The sequence below is a fragment of the Choloepus didactylus genome, chromosome 4 (assembly GCF_015220235.1).
Source record: "Choloepus didactylus isolate mChoDid1 chromosome 4, mChoDid1.pri, whole genome shotgun sequence".
NCBI classification, from domain to species: Eukaryota; Metazoa; Chordata; class Mammalia; order Pilosa; family Megalonychidae; genus Choloepus; species Choloepus didactylus.
In genome coordinates, this window is record NC_051310.1 from 49708802 (window position 1) to 49725551 (window position 16750).

General features: G+C 41.3%; 2 protein-coding genes across 2 annotated transcripts in view; one reads left to right on the forward strand and one right to left on the reverse strand.

Moving 5' to 3' along the window:
• SYT16 (synaptotagmin 16) overlaps positions 1-16750 on the reverse strand; it is a 298395-nt gene that overhangs the window by 195970 nt on the left and 85675 nt on the right. The gene's annotated exons all lie outside the window — the stretch shown is intronic.
• LOC119531378 (transcription elongation factor A protein-like 4) lies at positions 4157-5151 on the forward strand. The gene has a single exon (XM_037832580.1). The coding sequence runs from the start codon at positions 4339-4341 to the stop codon at positions 4897-4899; it is 561 nt and encodes a 186-aa protein (XP_037688508.1). The 5' UTR covers positions 4157-4338; the 3' UTR covers positions 4900-5151.

Here is a 16750-nt window from a genome sequence, read left to right on the forward strand (position 1 = left end):
AGTCCTTAAAAATTCAATCTCTGCACTCTCTTCATGGGACCCAAGTATCCAGTCAAAATTCCTGTGCAATATTTTTCCACCAAGATAAGAGATCTGTCTGAAGGAATACCTTACAGAGTTTACTCAGAAAAATTCAGGTGGGTGAATTGACAGTGCTACCTGGTTGCCTAGTTATTGAGCAAAAAACTGTTCAATACCAAAATCCCAGGGAAGCAGCATGTGTTGCAAAAGGACAAGTAGCAGATTAGGATAACATCTGATAATGAAATTCAGAAAACAAACACAGGAAAGCAGCTTCTGAGAAATGTTGGGAACCATTCAATACTCTACATGGAGGTTTATAACTTCATCTCACTTACTTTGCAGAAAGTATTAAGGTATTACATTGACATATTTGAAAATATAATAGTATTGGAGTGCCTGCATTTGCATGGATATACATGACAGCAAGTAGAAATAGAAATAACTATCATAATGGAAATATAGTTGTCAAATTTGGGAAAGAAATGTTTTATTCTTTAATACTGAACTTCAAATGATTGCAGAGAAGGTGAGGACTCTCTAATTTTATGACACTATATTCAAAAACAACTAAACCAGTTGCACAGCTCAGCTTGTAGTATGGAAATGGAAAAGGCATATCAGAAGATGATGCAGAGGCAGCTTAGAAGAAAAAAATATATAGTTATGGATAAGACCAAGGACATTGCTAAATGCTGCCTTAGCCATTCTTGAATAAAGCATCCACAAATACTCTAATAAAGAATTGATAGTTAATTCCCGACATTAAAAGTTATGTTATATACACATTGCATTCAGTTTCACAGTGTAGTATAGTGGGTTGAATGGTGGGCCCCCAAAAGAGATATCCATGTCCTAATCTGTGAACATGACTGTATTTGGAAAAAAAGGTCTCTGCAGAGGTGACTCAGTTAAGGATCTCAAGATGTGATTATCCCGGATTATCCTGGTGGGCCCTAAATCCAATGACAATTGTTTTATTATCAGAGACACGTGGAGAAGGGTCACCCAGGGACAAGAGGTGAGGCCATGTGAAAACCGAGGCAGAGGTTGGCGCAAATCAACCACAATTAAGAATGCCTGAAGACACCAGAAGCTGCAAGCAGCAAGGAAGTATTCTCTCCTGGAGCCTCCTGAGGGAGTAAAGCCCTTGATTTTGAACTTCTGGCCTCCAGAACTGTGAGAAAATAAATTTCTGTTGTTTTAAGCTACCATGTTTGCAGTAACCTGTTACAGCAGTCACAGGAAACTAAAGTCACACACTTTCTATGCTGTGTATAAAATGGAGCATCATCTCTTGTGTGGTTGTGAAGTCAGCATATAAAGTGAAAACTGCATATGGTCTAAAGTACCTTGAAAATTCCTTAAGCTGCTCTGAAAGTAGTCTCGAAAATATTAGGCATGGCTTATTTTTCCTCCAGTGTTTGAAATGGATTGCTGCTTTTTGGTTGAGTACCAGATGCAGAGCTGGCTGGAGTTCCAGGAATACTTACCAAAAATAATAATAATAATCCCATCTCTCTAAGCATTAGATTTGCATTCAGGATGGGACGCTCTCAGCACAGAAGGCCCCGCAGGGCCCAGGCTACTGAGAGAGCAGCAGGTACACTTCCTATCCCTGCTCACTTCAGAGTAAATATTCATGGAGAGAAATTAGAAGGCCAAATTGCCAGCTTATTGAAATCTCTCTCTTCTTTATTTTAAATTGCCATTACTTATATTTGAATTCCAGTAAGTTAGATGCTCATTTGACTGTCCCCATTGTGATCTACTCCAGTGTTTTCTAACATTATAGTACCTAAAATTTACCTGAGGTGTTTTGTTTTGTTTTTTTTTTATGAAGGCCTCTGCTCAGAAGAGCCTGAATCAATAGCTCTGCGGCAGGCTAGGAATCTATATTTCTAATAAGCAGCAGGTAATTCTCATGATCAGGTAGCTTTGTGAATCACTGATTTAATCCATAATATATGCTCAGTTTTCTTCAGCCAGGTCATCTTGTCTTTATAAAGTTTCAAATCAAAGGAAGATCTTAAGATTTCACTACTCAGCTAAACCTGATGCACCCAAATCTATAGTCAACATGCTGGGAAACTGGGAAGAAAGCAAAGGCAGGTAAGCAGCAGCCTTTCAAGTCCAAAGGCTGGAATTCTACCAGAGCATGCCACCACCTTACTTAGGTGAGGATTGTGAAACAATGTAACCCATGTTAAAAGATCAACAAGGTCTTAAGGTCACAAAGTCATTCACAGGAATATATAAAAAAACAGGCCACAAAATCAAAACTGTATGGCTACACATACACCTCATCTAAGCATAGACTCTCATGCTCTCTGTCCTTTACATATTGGTCCTAAACGCCCTAAGATGGCTAGCATCTCTGTAGGAACAGGGTCATACACTCATTTTATAAAGCGGTATTTCTAAGGCAAAAGTAATAATAATAAAATTTATGGAGAAAGGATTCTGTGGTCGCCAGCCAGCCTCTAAGGTGGCCCCAGTGATCACCTCTGGTAGTCAAGCCCTCCGTAGTCCTCCCCACACTGGCTCAGGCTTATCTCTGTGACCAGTTGACTACGGAAAAAGGGATGGCATGTCACTTCTGAGGCTGGGTCATAAAGGATCCCGTGGCTTCTACCTTGCTCTCTTTCAGATTTCACACTCTGGGGAAAGGTAGCTGCCATGCCGTGAAGAGCTGTATGGAGAGGCCCATGTGGGGAGGAACTGTGGCCGCCAGCCAACAGCCATGTCAAGTCACAGTCAAGCCTTCAAATGACAACAGCCCCCGCTGACATTCTAACTGCAACCTCCTAGGAGACTCTGAGTCAGGACCACTCAGCTAAGTCCTCCTGGATTCCTGACACCAAAAACTATGAGACAATAGATGCCTGTGGTTTTAAGCTAACTTGTGGGATAATTTGTTAAAAGGCAAAAAATAACTAATGCCGATTTCATTTATAAATGATGTAGATGTTTATTGATAAAAATCACATGTAAGAACTTCATCTCTAATTAGTGGAAAGGTCTCAGGAAACATAAGCAGATGTTTTATAGATAATACTCAAAGCCACTATAACCAAGAATAAAATGATCAGATATTTAAAAACCATTTGTAAGATGCACTTGGATTCAAGTTTCCAGGAACCAAGTGGCTACTGAGGGCATTGAGTCAATCCATTCACCTCACCTCACTTTAGTGCCATTTTGTTAGTTGTAAGAACAAAGGTTTTGTCAGGCTTTCCCTTGCCTCCACCAGCCTTTTAGAAAAAGAATCCTAAGTACTTTGATATCCACTGCAACTTTTAATATTTTTAAATACTAACTCACTTCAAAAAATGATTTCTAGTTTTAGAATGTGAGCACCATGAGAACAGAGCTGCTCTATATCTAATTTATCACTGTGTTCTCAGGGCCTAGCGAAGTGCCTGACACATAATAAGTGTTGTGGTCCCTTGGAGCTACAGACCCCAGAAAAACATGTTTTAGTTTTAGTCCATTCCTATGGGTATAACCCCATTAAAAATAGGACACTTTGATGAGGTTACTTCAGTAAAGGCGTGGCCCAACTGAATCAGGATGGGTTTTAATCCTATTTTTGAAGAATTTGATAGGCAGAATGAAATTCAGACACATGGAGACAAAACTACAGGAAGGGGCCAGAAGTCAATGGAACCCAGAGAAGCCATGAGAGGCTGCAACGTGCACTGCCATGTGACAGAAGAACCAAGAACCAAGGATTGCCAGCAGACAGCCCCAGAATGCCACCATCTTCTGGAAGAAAGCATCACCTTGATTTTGTCTTCTCCTAGCCTCAAAACTGTGAGCCAATAGATTCCCAACGTTTAAGCCAACCCAATGCATGCTATTTGCTTTAGCAGCCAGGAAACTAAAAAAGGTGGTGAATGCAAGTTAACGAATGAATGAATGAATGGTACATTCTGAGTTATGTAAGTGCAACTGCTTATTTATATAACCTTGAAATTTTAACATGGGTGCTAGCAGGGAGAAGAAACTAAAATATTTGTGCTCTAGTGTTGAGGACAGTGCTGTGCGCATACAAGGTGATTTACAAATATTTGTTCTGGACCAGGAAAAGAAGAGAAAGAAAAATTTAGACTAAGAAAGCAGTAGAAGTCCTCAAGCTCGCCCTTCCCGCTGTGGGCCTAAACGCTGACCGCTGGCGTCCCTGGACTCTTCATTGTTGCTTCAGGTTCTTTCAGGCCTGCGCATCTGTTGTTTCTGACACTCTTCAAGGTTAGAAAAAGAATAGAAACTTGCTCAGAATCTTTGCAGGACAGGACAAGGAGGGGAAATCTCAACATGGAAAAACTCTACAATGAAAATGAAATAAAGCCTGAAAAACAAGGAAAGATGAAAAACGAAGAACAGCCACAGGATGAGGGAAAGCCAGAAATAGCTTGTACTCTGGAAAACAAGGAAATATTAGAAAATGAGGGAAAGACAGAAAATAGGAAAAAGAGAGAAGATAAGGAAATGCTAAATGACAAGGAAAATCCAGAGAAGGAGGGAAAGACAAAAGAAGTAACTCCAGAGAGCAAAACAGGGGCTGTAGGAAAGCGCCCAGCTGAGGATGATGTACCCAGAAAAGCAAAACGAAAAACCAACAAAGGGCTGGCTGAGTACCTCAAGGAATATAAGGAGGCCATACATGATATGCATTTTAGCAATGAAGAGATGATAAGAGAATTTGATGAGATGGCTAGGGTGGAGGATGAGGTGAAAAAAACCAAACAGAAATTGGGGGGATTTATGTGGATGCAAACAAGTTTACAGAACCCTTTCCACCCAAGGGGCCCAAGGGAGCTCAGGGGTGGCTGTAGGGCCCCACAAAGGGGCTTTGAAGATATTCCTTATGTGTAGTGCTTTTGGGCTTCACTTTGACTGATTAGATCATTGCCAACTCTGCTTTCTTGTTGCATTTCCCTGGAAAGCATTTGCTAGGCTCTGCAGTTTAACCTTATGCTGATACTTTGCTTTAGGTGTTCCTCCCATTACCAGCAGGCTTTTGACTCAACTGCAGCAGTCTGTTTCAGTAGGAGATTTTCATCCATTGCATGGAAAAAATGTTTATGGTGCAGTGTTAAATTAAAAAAACTAGTTTGCAGAACCATATATACAGCATCAGTCCTTTTTTATAAAACTACAAAGATATTTACCTAGTAAACTATGCAAAGAAAAAACCAAAAGCTCTGTACTTGAAAAGATTAATAGTGGTTATCTGTGGGTGATTTTTTTTTGTTTCATTGTTGTTCATCTGTCCATTTTTTTCCTTAAAAAAACAGACTGCTTTTGTCATGACAATAATAAAAGATAAAAAGATAGGAAAACAATACATAAGCATCAAAAAAAAAAAAAAAAAAAAAAAAAAAAGAAAGCAGTAGAGTAGAAGAGGAATCTTAAAAGTTAATTCAGTGAGGAATCCCTTTAAATCAATAGGCTACAATTAGTACACAGTCCTAACAAGAATAATTAAGGAAATTTATTTTGTGGCCCATTGCTTGCCATTCTAGAGCCTTTCTACCCTCACCCCTGGACACAGCCCCCTCCATCTCTTTCTTGAGGTGCTAGGCTATCTCCAATTCTCTATCAAAACATATTTTTAAGAAAGTATTTTGTCACTTTATTTGTTAGGGTAGCACTAGCTGCAGTAATAAACTCTATACCTCAGTGACTTACACAATAGAATTTTCTAAAATCCAGTTGCCCCAGGCAGTGGCAGTGGAGGGCCTCTGCTCTGTATATTTATTCAGGGGCCCAGACTAATGGAGACCCTGCTATCTTCCACTCTCTCAACCTCCAAAGAGACCCTGGGTGTGGAAAATCAGCCAGCAGATAAAGGAAGAAGACAGTAAGATAACTAACTACACAGAAGACGGTCCTAGACCTGGCCTGGAGGCCATGCATATCACTCACATTCACATCCTCCTGGCCAGAAACCATTGCAAAGCCCCAGGTAGACTGCAAGAGAAGCCACTTAGTGTTTAGATAGTCACTTCTCAGCAACAACTCGACATTACGAAGACAGAGAATGAACCTTTGGAGGACAACTAATATCCCTACCCAAAACACTCATTGACACAAAGGTGCTAATACTTGATAACAGCCTAAAGCTGCCCAAAGAGGATATGTTAGCAGAAACCAAAACTTCCTTTTAAGCTAAAAAATGATTTGGATGGAATTTCAGGCACCTGAGAATAATGTTGGGTTTCATTCATCTTTATGGCCCTAGGGCCTAAATCAGTGCTGATAGTTTTCTATATTAGGCTGCTGAAGGAGCAAAGAAGAAATATAAGAAAGAAGGTTTCATAGTGGGTGATGATCAAGTTAAGGATACTCTGCTCTGACCCCAATATAGTAGAAACTATCAGATGGCTTCACAAGTTTTAGGATACCTAAGAAAATTTGTTCATGATTATTCCTTCATCTCCTCTGAGTGAATTTTAATGATTTCCTTCTTTTAATAATTGCTATCATTCTAACCTCCCAGTGGTCCTACAGGTTCAAGTGAATTATGATTAGGATCTGCTAATTATAGTAATGAGATATAGGGAAACAAAAGACACCGGGAAGATTCATATATAATACATGGGACAAAAGTGGGCCAAAGCCTCAATCTGCTTTAGAGGCCCAATGAGAGGAACACAGCAACTCGGTGAGGATTCCCAAAGCTTTGACGTGTTCCACCTACTCATGCACCAGCACTGAGGTGGGCAGAAAGTTGGCACTCATAGGGAACACAGATTTTCTCTTCTCTTGATAGCTCCTCTTGGCCTAAAATCGTTACAGCTCTGAATTAACAGTGTCAGTCACTTTACTGACCACATGACAAATGGGAAAGGAGAAAGAGCCCATTACAGTGAGAGAGACATGCTCCAACAGTCCACCATCTGCTGTGTCGCATTCTCTCTGAAAGGAGACAAGGCAGCTGCTCATGTTCCTAATCCAGAGACAAAAATTAGCTCCACACACTCCATTTCCAAAAGTAGAGACACAAACCAGGGAAAGCCAACACTTCAGTCTCTTCATAAAAGTTTGATCTAAACATGAAGTGATTATTAAGAAAGCAAACTCCTTAAGGTCCTGTAAACTCAAAAACTGACTCTACGTTGCCCCTGAGGCATAGGGAGGCTGCTCACGGGGAAGCCCTGGAAGGAAGCTGGCATCCCTGCCCTCCGTGACGTGCTGGAGTATGCAGGAGCAGACCGCACACCTAAGGAAAAGGGGCCCAGTGAGAAGGCAGAGATGTGAAGGAAACAAAGCAAATCTTGACTTGCTCAGAGTTGATAGTCCTAAATGAAGTCCAAAATGTGGCATAACTGAGGGCATCCAAAGTACAAACTCCATGGAAGTGAGACTCAGGAAAAAGCCAGGAACAGGCAACTCTGGTGGTGCCAGGCATTTATTGGTTAATGCCAGATTGTGTTCTGGGATTAAGCCAGACATACAGTTTGGACAGCATGCAGGAGCAAAATCAAGTTTCAGTCTCCTGTGATTGGGAATTTTCAGGAATATAGTGAAAAGCAGGGTCAACCTCTTTCAGAAATCATTGGCAAAAGTTCTTTCATTGTTGGCACCCTTGAAGGTCCTAAGGAAGCCCCTGAATTTTTCAGGATGCTGATCTGTAGGCAAACTCATCTGCCCTCTAACACAGGCAAAAAACAACAAATCCCAATGCCTTCATCACCCCAACAGTCATTACACATATACCAGGTTCTTACCTCTGGCTGGCAGCTAGCAAGGGGCAGAAATACTCACTAGAATTTGTAGATTCATCCAAGCAACTACAATGAAGACCTTGTCAGGGAAAAGACCCACGAAGTGTTTCTAAGTTAGCTATAGTTTACTCGACATAATCTGTTTCTAAAATTATCTGTGAGGTAATATCATACTTTACTTCACATAATCTTAATCCACTCATTCAACTGCTTCCATCCAACTCAAAAATACAAGGATTTGATAAATATTTATTAACCACCTACCCTATGCCTGGCACAGGGTTCTAAGCACTAAGGATACATTAGTCAACCAAAAGGCAGAGCCACTGCCATCGTGGAGTGTATATGCAAGTGAGAAAAAAGTCCAGTCTACCTTTTGCCTGCTTCCTAACCTAATGAAGAAAACATGAGATAAACACTTACAGTATATTTAATGCGCCCCTCTCCCCCATGGGATAGAGCAAGTGGCACAAGGGTGGATAAGGTACGGCCTACAGTCTACTGGGGATACCATGCATTTCCAAAAAGTGTAATATAGCCAAGTAAGTGTTATAACTAAGAACAGAATATCATGGAAGCAAAGGGGGAAAAGACTTAACCCTATGCTAGGGGTGAGGAAGGTTTGTGACAGGAAATGCTATTTGCATGGGCCCTTGGAATATAAACAGGACTTTTGTCCCAGGCACATGGGACAAAACAAGACTTAAAGGTCAATTTAGGCTGTGCCAAGGATGAAAAGATACAGCCTGTTGAAAGAATGGCAAGTAATTTGGTGGAGCTGCCAAATTATAAAGTGCCTCGTATGTTCTAGGCATCTCCTAAGTGGTGCATGGAGAATACAAGGAGGTGGAGGGGTAAGTGGAAAAGTGTAAGTGGTGGACTATACAACCAGAAAGCAAAGTTAGATCCAAATTATGTTAGCACTGTAGGTAATAGAAAATCTTTAAATAATTATAGGCAGATGAACAATATGATCATGTTTAAAATTTGGGTAAGATAACTCTGGCCACAGTGTGGTAAATAAACTTGAAGAAGGGAGACCAGTTAATATGCTACTCAAACAGATCATGAAGACTTAAACAAAGCATGGGTGTGGGGATAAAAGAGAAGAAATAGTATTATTACCATTAAGACATTGGACAGATATGTGGTGGGTATGGAGAATGTAGAAAACATGAAAGGCAGTCAAGTCTGGTTAACATCACAGACTGTACAGCTGGAATACCGAGTGCAAATACCATCTCAGCCATTTACCAGGTGTTTGACCCTGGACAAGTTATTTAACTTCCCTTGTCAGTTTCCTCACCTGTAAAATGGAGATGGTACAGCATAGGGCAATTGTGAGGATTAAATGAGTTTATATATAGAAAGTGATTACAAAAGGGGCTGGCACATATTAAGTGCTTTGTCCATATTTGCTATCGCAGGAAGTTCCCGGGCCAGGCAACTGAGGGCTGTAAGAACGTTTCAAAAAAACGAAAAGTTGTATGAGCACACACAGAGGAAGAGATTAGTTCCTCCTGAAGAGAACCAGAGAAAGATTCCCTAAAGAGGTCTTTGCAGGATAAACATTTCAAAGAGTACATATGGAAATAGATAAAGCAAAGACATGCAGGTCAGAAATGGCAAGTTCGGTTGGTTTAAACTGAAGGTGTATGGAGGTGGCAGGATCACAGGAGCTATCACAGATAAGTCCAGGGAAAGATGATGGGGTCAGATCACAAAAGTCTCAATACAACACCAAGGAGCCTGCACCACAGTTAACAGAGCTGAGGGAAGCTGAGCCCTTCCCACCAGATGCTTTATGTGGCTACCTGACATCCACTCCACCTTCTTTTGGTAATCCCACCACCACCACCACCTATTTCCTTTTGTGGAATTACCTCTTCTCTATTGGATCAGTCTGTGAGACTTAAATCAAGAGGCTTTAGTGGATTGTAAATGTTTGGAAAGGGATAGAGGTGATGGTAGCACAATACTGTAAGTGTACCTAACAGTGCTGAGTGTGAGTACGGTTGAAAGGGGAAGTCTAGGGTTGTGTATGTCACTAGAAGGCAAACCAGAGGATAAAACATGGGACTGTATAACAGCGAAACCTGTTGTGGGTGATGACTGTGGTTAACTGTACAAATATAAGAAAGTTCTTACATGAACTAAAGCAAAAGTATATCACTATTACAAGGTGTTAATAATAGGGTGGTATATGGGAAAAAAATACAATTAATATAAACTAAGGACTATAGTTAATAGTAACATTGTAATATTCTTTCATCAATTGCAAGAAAGGTACTATACCAAAGCTAAGTGGCAAAAATATTAGGGTGTATAAAGAGTATGGGATATTTTTTTTTTAATCTGGAGCAATGAGAGTGTTCTCAAATTGATTGTGGTGGTGAATGCATAACTCGGTGATTATACCTGGAGCCACTGATTGTACACTTTGACTTTGGATGGATTTTATGGTGTGTGAATAAAACTGTTTAAAAAAAAAAGAAAAAGAGGCTTTGGCACGTGGCCCAATCCAGGCCAAACAGGCACTCCCACCCTGGGATCGAATCCTGAGGAGAGTGACAAAAAGACAACGAGGCTGGCATTAACTGACTCTCACAATGGTGCCTAGAGAGGGCTGTTAGCCAATTCCTGCCTCAAGACCTTCAGTGCTACCTCATTCCTGGCCCTTCTGAGCCTTTTCTTCCCTCCTGTGGGCTCTCCTGTGCTGTTCCAATAAATTTAAGTTTACCAGACCCCATTTCAGTTATTAGTCACCAACGATCTCTAACTGATACATCCTAATACAAATCCAACAAATGGGCTTCCTCACCATCTGCCTTCAGAATAAAGGTACCCACAAGATAACAGCAGAAAGTCGAAGAATGACACTCACCGACTGGCAACAAAAATTGCTACCTGTGGCCAGCCAAAGGTATGAGGCTGGAACCAGCACTTTCTTCTTTTTCTTACAGAAACCTGAAGCCTACTTATATATCCTGTATTCAACGTGTGATATGTGATAACAGAAGATGAAATATGACCTAGAGTTCCTCCCTATGTCAATCATTTTATTAATCCCTTTTTTAGTTTTATGGATGTCAAGAAAGGGGCACCATTTCTGGAAATAAGCTCTCCCTTCTAACTACAGGTCCATCAATATCTCACCATTGATGCAAAGAATAAAAGGATCTTCTCAGATCGCTTCAGCTCATCCATCTCTCTGCTCTGAGCCCAACTGCTCCCTAGGCTTTGTTTAAGTAGGATTAGGTTTCCAACCAACAGGCTTTCTGGCACTGCCTAAGGCAAAGACCATTCCGAAGTCAAATCTCTATTTCCACCAGAAGTTTTCTGATTCTTTCAAATTCTCTTTTCATGAGCATTGCTGCAATATTCTTGATGCTTCACCTGAAATTAGACAAAGACATTCTTTCCTTACTGATGCTTTGTACTTTTCAAATTTATTCACTCAGCCAGCCCATACTGAGTGCCTTCCATGTGTTAGGAACAAATGTAGGCAGATTGTTACATCCCTGGAGGGAGGCGAATATTATTCATCTTTGTATCCCATGCCTAGCAGAGCACCTGGCACATGAAAAGAGACCCAGAAAGGTTTAATTGCAAAAGGAAAGGTTTGTGTCACTAACAGGTATAGACAAAATAGATGTCGACGGTCTATCCTAGTTAGGTCTGACCGTCAAGTATTAGGACATGTGGAACAGGTGGGACTCTGGAGTTGGAGAGCCAAGGTCAGAGCCCTTTCTCCACCCCTTCTGACTTAGGCTAATTAATGCACATTCTAAGCCTTAGTTTCCTCTGCAGTTTCCTGCTTCACAAATACAGTGAAAGAATTAAATGAGAAAATACATGGAAACAATTTAGTATGATTTCAGGCACATAGGTATATAATGGATGTAACTATCTGTTTCAAACTTTATCATCACAAATATAACTTCATTTCCTAGAACTCAATTTAATTTATGACTTTTAGCCCCTGCTGCCTTATATGAAAAATAAAACTCAGTTAAATAGAAAAAAAAAAAATCACCTTTGCCCCCTCCTCTCTGGAGCTGGCCCTAGGTTTCAGACAGGCTTACACATAAGGCCACCTCAGTGGTGGTGGGAATGAGGTGTCTATGGCCTCTATCATGGTCCTTTGCTGGCTCATCCAGCCCTTGGACACAGGAAATGGGTGGTACTTTCTCAAATGGCTCCTTGGAGCTAGTGATCACTGAGAAGTTGGCACACCCTGGGCAGAGACTGTCCATGTCACATCTTTCCACTACTGGCTAAAAGACCCTTTCAGGTCTCAGGCATCCACTCTATACTTAGTGTCTGTGCCCAAATGGAGGCACCCTCAGGAACTTTTGTGCCCTACAAATCTGCAGGGATCTTTGGGGCTTTCTCCAGTGTAGGCATACCTCACTGCTGGTTCTGCTATACGACTGTGCTATGATATGGCCGTGGGAATTCCTCCATGAGATGTGCCATATCCTTGAACCTCACCCAGGATGACAGACATTGATGCTCTTTACTCTCATATTTCTAAATCCAATGGGAGGGATCTATTGTGTCCCCAAGACCCCAGTACTCACCTCAAGGATGGGGGGAGCAAGACAAGCAGGGAACATACACACATCACAAGGGTCTCTCTTTCTTCTCTACATCTCCTCTCTCTTTAAGTCTTTATCTACTCAAAGAGGAGAACTTGGGGGAAGGGGACCTGGAGAGACACCTACTGGCTGGGAGGAGCGCAGTGTTATTGAAAATTGTTCTGACAACACATTTACTTCCTCAGTCTTTCTGTTTTGCTCTTCTGTTTTGCACTTAGAAGATAAGAATTGCCCCCATTAACTGCAATTTGCTTCTGACAATTCCCCAGGGGGTAAATGGTAGCTAAGGATGGTTAGGGAGGAAAAGTAAAGAACAAAGCAGGTTGATCCAATCATTAACCTCTGACATTAGTAAAACAGAACCAAAGTTCAGATGTCGAAATCCTCTTTGGTTTGAGTGTCTACGGAAAAAGCCACCTGTGCAGCAGTTCATCCCAGAGAGGTGGAGTTCCCTGACTTTGAAGCAAAGCCTGCCACATGATGGAAGGAGAGAACACCAGGGCAGCTCCAGAGACAGGGCATTCATAATGAGAGAAGAGATTAGCTCCGGCCCCATCCCTGATCCAAGTGTGCCTATGGGTTTCAAATGCTTTTTATTTTCCTTTTACCTCCCAGATGGCTTCTGCCTGCCTCTCTTATCTTGTAAGTAATAAATTCTCTTTAGTAGCTCCTTCACTTGGGGAGCTAATCAGCTGTTTGACTCTTTTGCTGTGCACTAGCTCCCTCAATCACATGTTCCAGAACTGTTAGCTGCTATTTATTTTTCATCTACAGATGGCTTCATAAAAGCCATTTTCCTTATTCTGAAAAAAGTCCAAGTGGTAGCTGGATATTCATTTAAGATGCAAATCAGGTTATGCAGGTGGCATAAAATAACAGCAGGCTTTAAGAGCTATGAACAACGAGTGGAACTGACACAAACGCCATGTACTTGGTGATGGAGGCACAACTTCTCCCGCCCACTTTCCTTAAGATCAGCACCTCTGCAGTGAGGCTGTTTTGTTCTTACCTATCAAGTGTAAAGAAAATTTTAAACAGAATATTCTCCTTAAAGTCCTCTTCATGATGCAGTCACATTCTGTTAAGGGGCCTGCAAACTTTCCCTATAAAGGGCCAGACACTAAATAGTTTCAATTTTGCAGGTCATATGGTCTCTCTTGCAACTACTTGATTTTGCCATTGTAGCACAAAAGCAGCCACAGATAATATGTAAATGAATGAGTGCGGCTGTGTTCCAATAAAATTTTATTTATAGACACTGAGATTTAAATTTCATGTAATTTTCACATCACGAAATAGTCTTTTTATTTTTTTCAACCATTTAAAATTCTAAAAAGCATTCTTAGCTCACTTGCCATACAACGCATAAAGCAGGCTGGATTTAGCCCCTAGGCTGCAGTTTGCTGACCTCTGTGTTAGATCATGACAATTTAATAGGATAAATCTAAATTCTACAACTAATACTGGTACCAAGTGAGACATGAAAGGAAACTTCATTAACCCATCTCTTTTTGAATCTACCATATAGGAGGAATAGAATAGAGTACATGTTTCTTTATAAATAATGCAAAAGTATGAGTATCTACACTGCATTAAAAAACTATTTTCAAGCACAAAGTACGTAAGTGGAAACTCATTCTTATTTGTTCATTAAAAGAAGTGTGACAGGGTCTCTATTTCAGTATCATATTGGCCTATGTTGAATGGGCCTGCGCAATCAAAGAAATCATATTTCTTTATACATACTCTATAATACAGAATTTTCATTTCCTCATTCAAGCCTTATTTTCAGTCTGAATGAGACCACTCATTCTCAGTCTGAATTGGTAAGTTGACCATACCGAGAGATTTTGTTCCAGAACTGAACTCACAAATTTGTGTTAAGGCACAAATTACTTCATGGCTGACAATATACTTGAGCACTCACTGGTCAATCTTCCTCCCAATATCCTCCCCACATAAAAAAAACAAAGTTTCTCTGCTCCACACCTGAATTTCCTCCATGAAAGATGTTTTGATTTGAGAAGCTGGGAAAGAAAAAAAAGAATAAAATTTGGAATTTGCTATATTTTAGCTGGTGAGGGGTAGGAATAGGAGTGGAGCTGAAGTGCAGAATTACATGATAAAACCTCCCTGAAGTTTATGGGGCCCAGGACAACGGGGCTTGTGCCTTCCTTCCCAGCATGGAGCCCAGGAGTCTGCAAGCCTTGTAGGGAGATTCTGGTCCAGCTTGGTCCTCACAACAATGGGAGAGTGAAGTGCTGGGGTGAAAGCCTGAGCTTGGTCCCACAAAGCCCCCATGTGCAGCAGAAGGACACAGAGCATCTGAACATTTCTCATTCATGTCTGCACCTCCCATCCCCTACCTCCACCAGGCCCACAAAATGGTTCATCAGAGGCCAGCCAAGACCTCACTCAGCCATGTGTAAGGACAAAGGACAAAGAACAAATGGCAGTAACGACAAGGTACCCCAACGAAGATGCCTCCACTGCAGGGCCAGCCACAAAGCCCCAGGAGGTTAGCTCACCCAGAAGGAAAACTGAAGGGAGGGTTTTCTGAATTCACTAATATTTACTTAAAAATCCAGAAGAGAATGAATTTACCTTAAATTCACAAGATTAGATATTTTCTGCAATTAGGATAAACAGTGGCTCAAAAATCCAAAGCCACAGTAGTAGGAGTAATGCAGTAGTGGCAGTAGTAATTCAGCAGCAGCAACAACAGTAATAGTTGTCATAATACAACAGTAGTAGTGGTAACAGTAGTGGTAATACAGCAGCAGCAGTAGTGATAGAGCACTAGTAGCAATACAATAGTAGTAAAATAGTAATAGTAATACAGTAATAGTGATACAGTAGTAGGTAGTGGTGGTGGGAAATAACAGCTAACATTTACTTAGTACTTTCTACTTGCCAGATCCTGTTCTAAGAATTTCATATAAAAGTGCTTATTTGATCCTTACAACAACCTTCTGAGACAAATTTTCATTCCCATTTTTCAGTTGAGAAAACAGGCACAGAAAAGATTACAAACTTGAACAAGGACACTCAATGAATACTTGATGAGTGGATAAATGGAAACATTATGAAATCAAACCTGGGCAAGAAGTGCTTCCCACATAAAATCAGAAGGTGTGAGCATCCCAAAGCCAAGGACAAAGCTTTTTGGTGTTCTGGATTTGGAAGCCAGGGGCTTTCCCCATTAGGGAAGGAAAACTGTCTGAGGCTACCTAGTGATCAACCAACCTTTTCTATCCTATAATTTCTTCCATCCCTTCCCATTAGGTCACCATGGATTCCTTTATACTTCTTGTGACATATGTTATTAGCTACATCTACTTCCAAAATGAGTTTTGTAGAGCTAGTGTTTTTTCCGCTATTCTGCATTGCAAGTAGGAGGCGAGGCTGAGGAGTAAGAGAGCCGGCAGGGAGAAAATGTCACGAGGCCCAGATGGGCCGGTGCTGTGAAGAGCATTGGAGCCCCCAGTTACTGGTGGTCCGGACACCCCCCCCCCCACCAGGCTATGGCCACATCTCAGGGAGATTTAGCACCCTGTCACTGATTGCTTTTTCTCCATGCAAAAGTCTTGAATGGTAAATATTTTATAATTAAAATGATTTTAAGGTTTTAGAAATGGTGATTTCCTATTCAGATTCTTCAGTCTACACAGATTCCAGATCTCCCTTCCGTGAGAAGGCAAACGCTGGGCCCTAGATAACCATGCCACCTAGCAGTGCACTCATTTTCCCACGGCCTCTCAATCTGCAGTGGGGGTGCCCAGCCATCAGTTAAATTATTCCATCTCACAGCCTATGAATTTCGCCTTCTGTGTGGGAGTTCAGTCATCTTCTTGGCAGCAGTATTATTCTACAGCAATTACCTATGTCTTTATCACCTCTCATTGAGTTGCAGCATCATCCCTGCAAAACCGACAAGTTTCAAACCACAGTTTCTGTTGATGGGACGGTCTCTATGGTTTCCATGGAGATGATCAACTAGAACACAGAAAAATATCTACACTTGATATTGAGTGGGAACACCCACAACCTGATGAAAGAAGCAGGTTTTCCTTTGCGCCGTGGAGTAGAACTGAGGAGCCTTCATTTCAGGCTGCCAGGTTTTGATCTGTTGAAGTAACAGGAGTGGATGAAGAAAAGGGGAAGAAAGAGCCACATGCTGGCAGAGGCAGAATCAGGACACAGGATCCATCTCCAGCTCTGCCAACAACTAGCTGTGTGACCGTGTGCATGACCTAGTATCTTCTCTGGGCCTGTTTTTTCTTCTTCTGGAAAAAGTGGAGGTTTGAATGGGTGACCACTGAACTTCCCTTTAGATTCTAGTGGACAGAGGATGGGAGCCTACAGTGCAGTCTACGCCCAGATGTATCATTGACC

Excerpts from the sequence above, each read along its gene's own strand:
- LOC119531378 (XM_037832580.1), top strand. The coding sequence starts at position 4,339 with ATGGAAAAACTCTACAATGAAAATGAAATAAAGCCTGAAAAACAAGGA.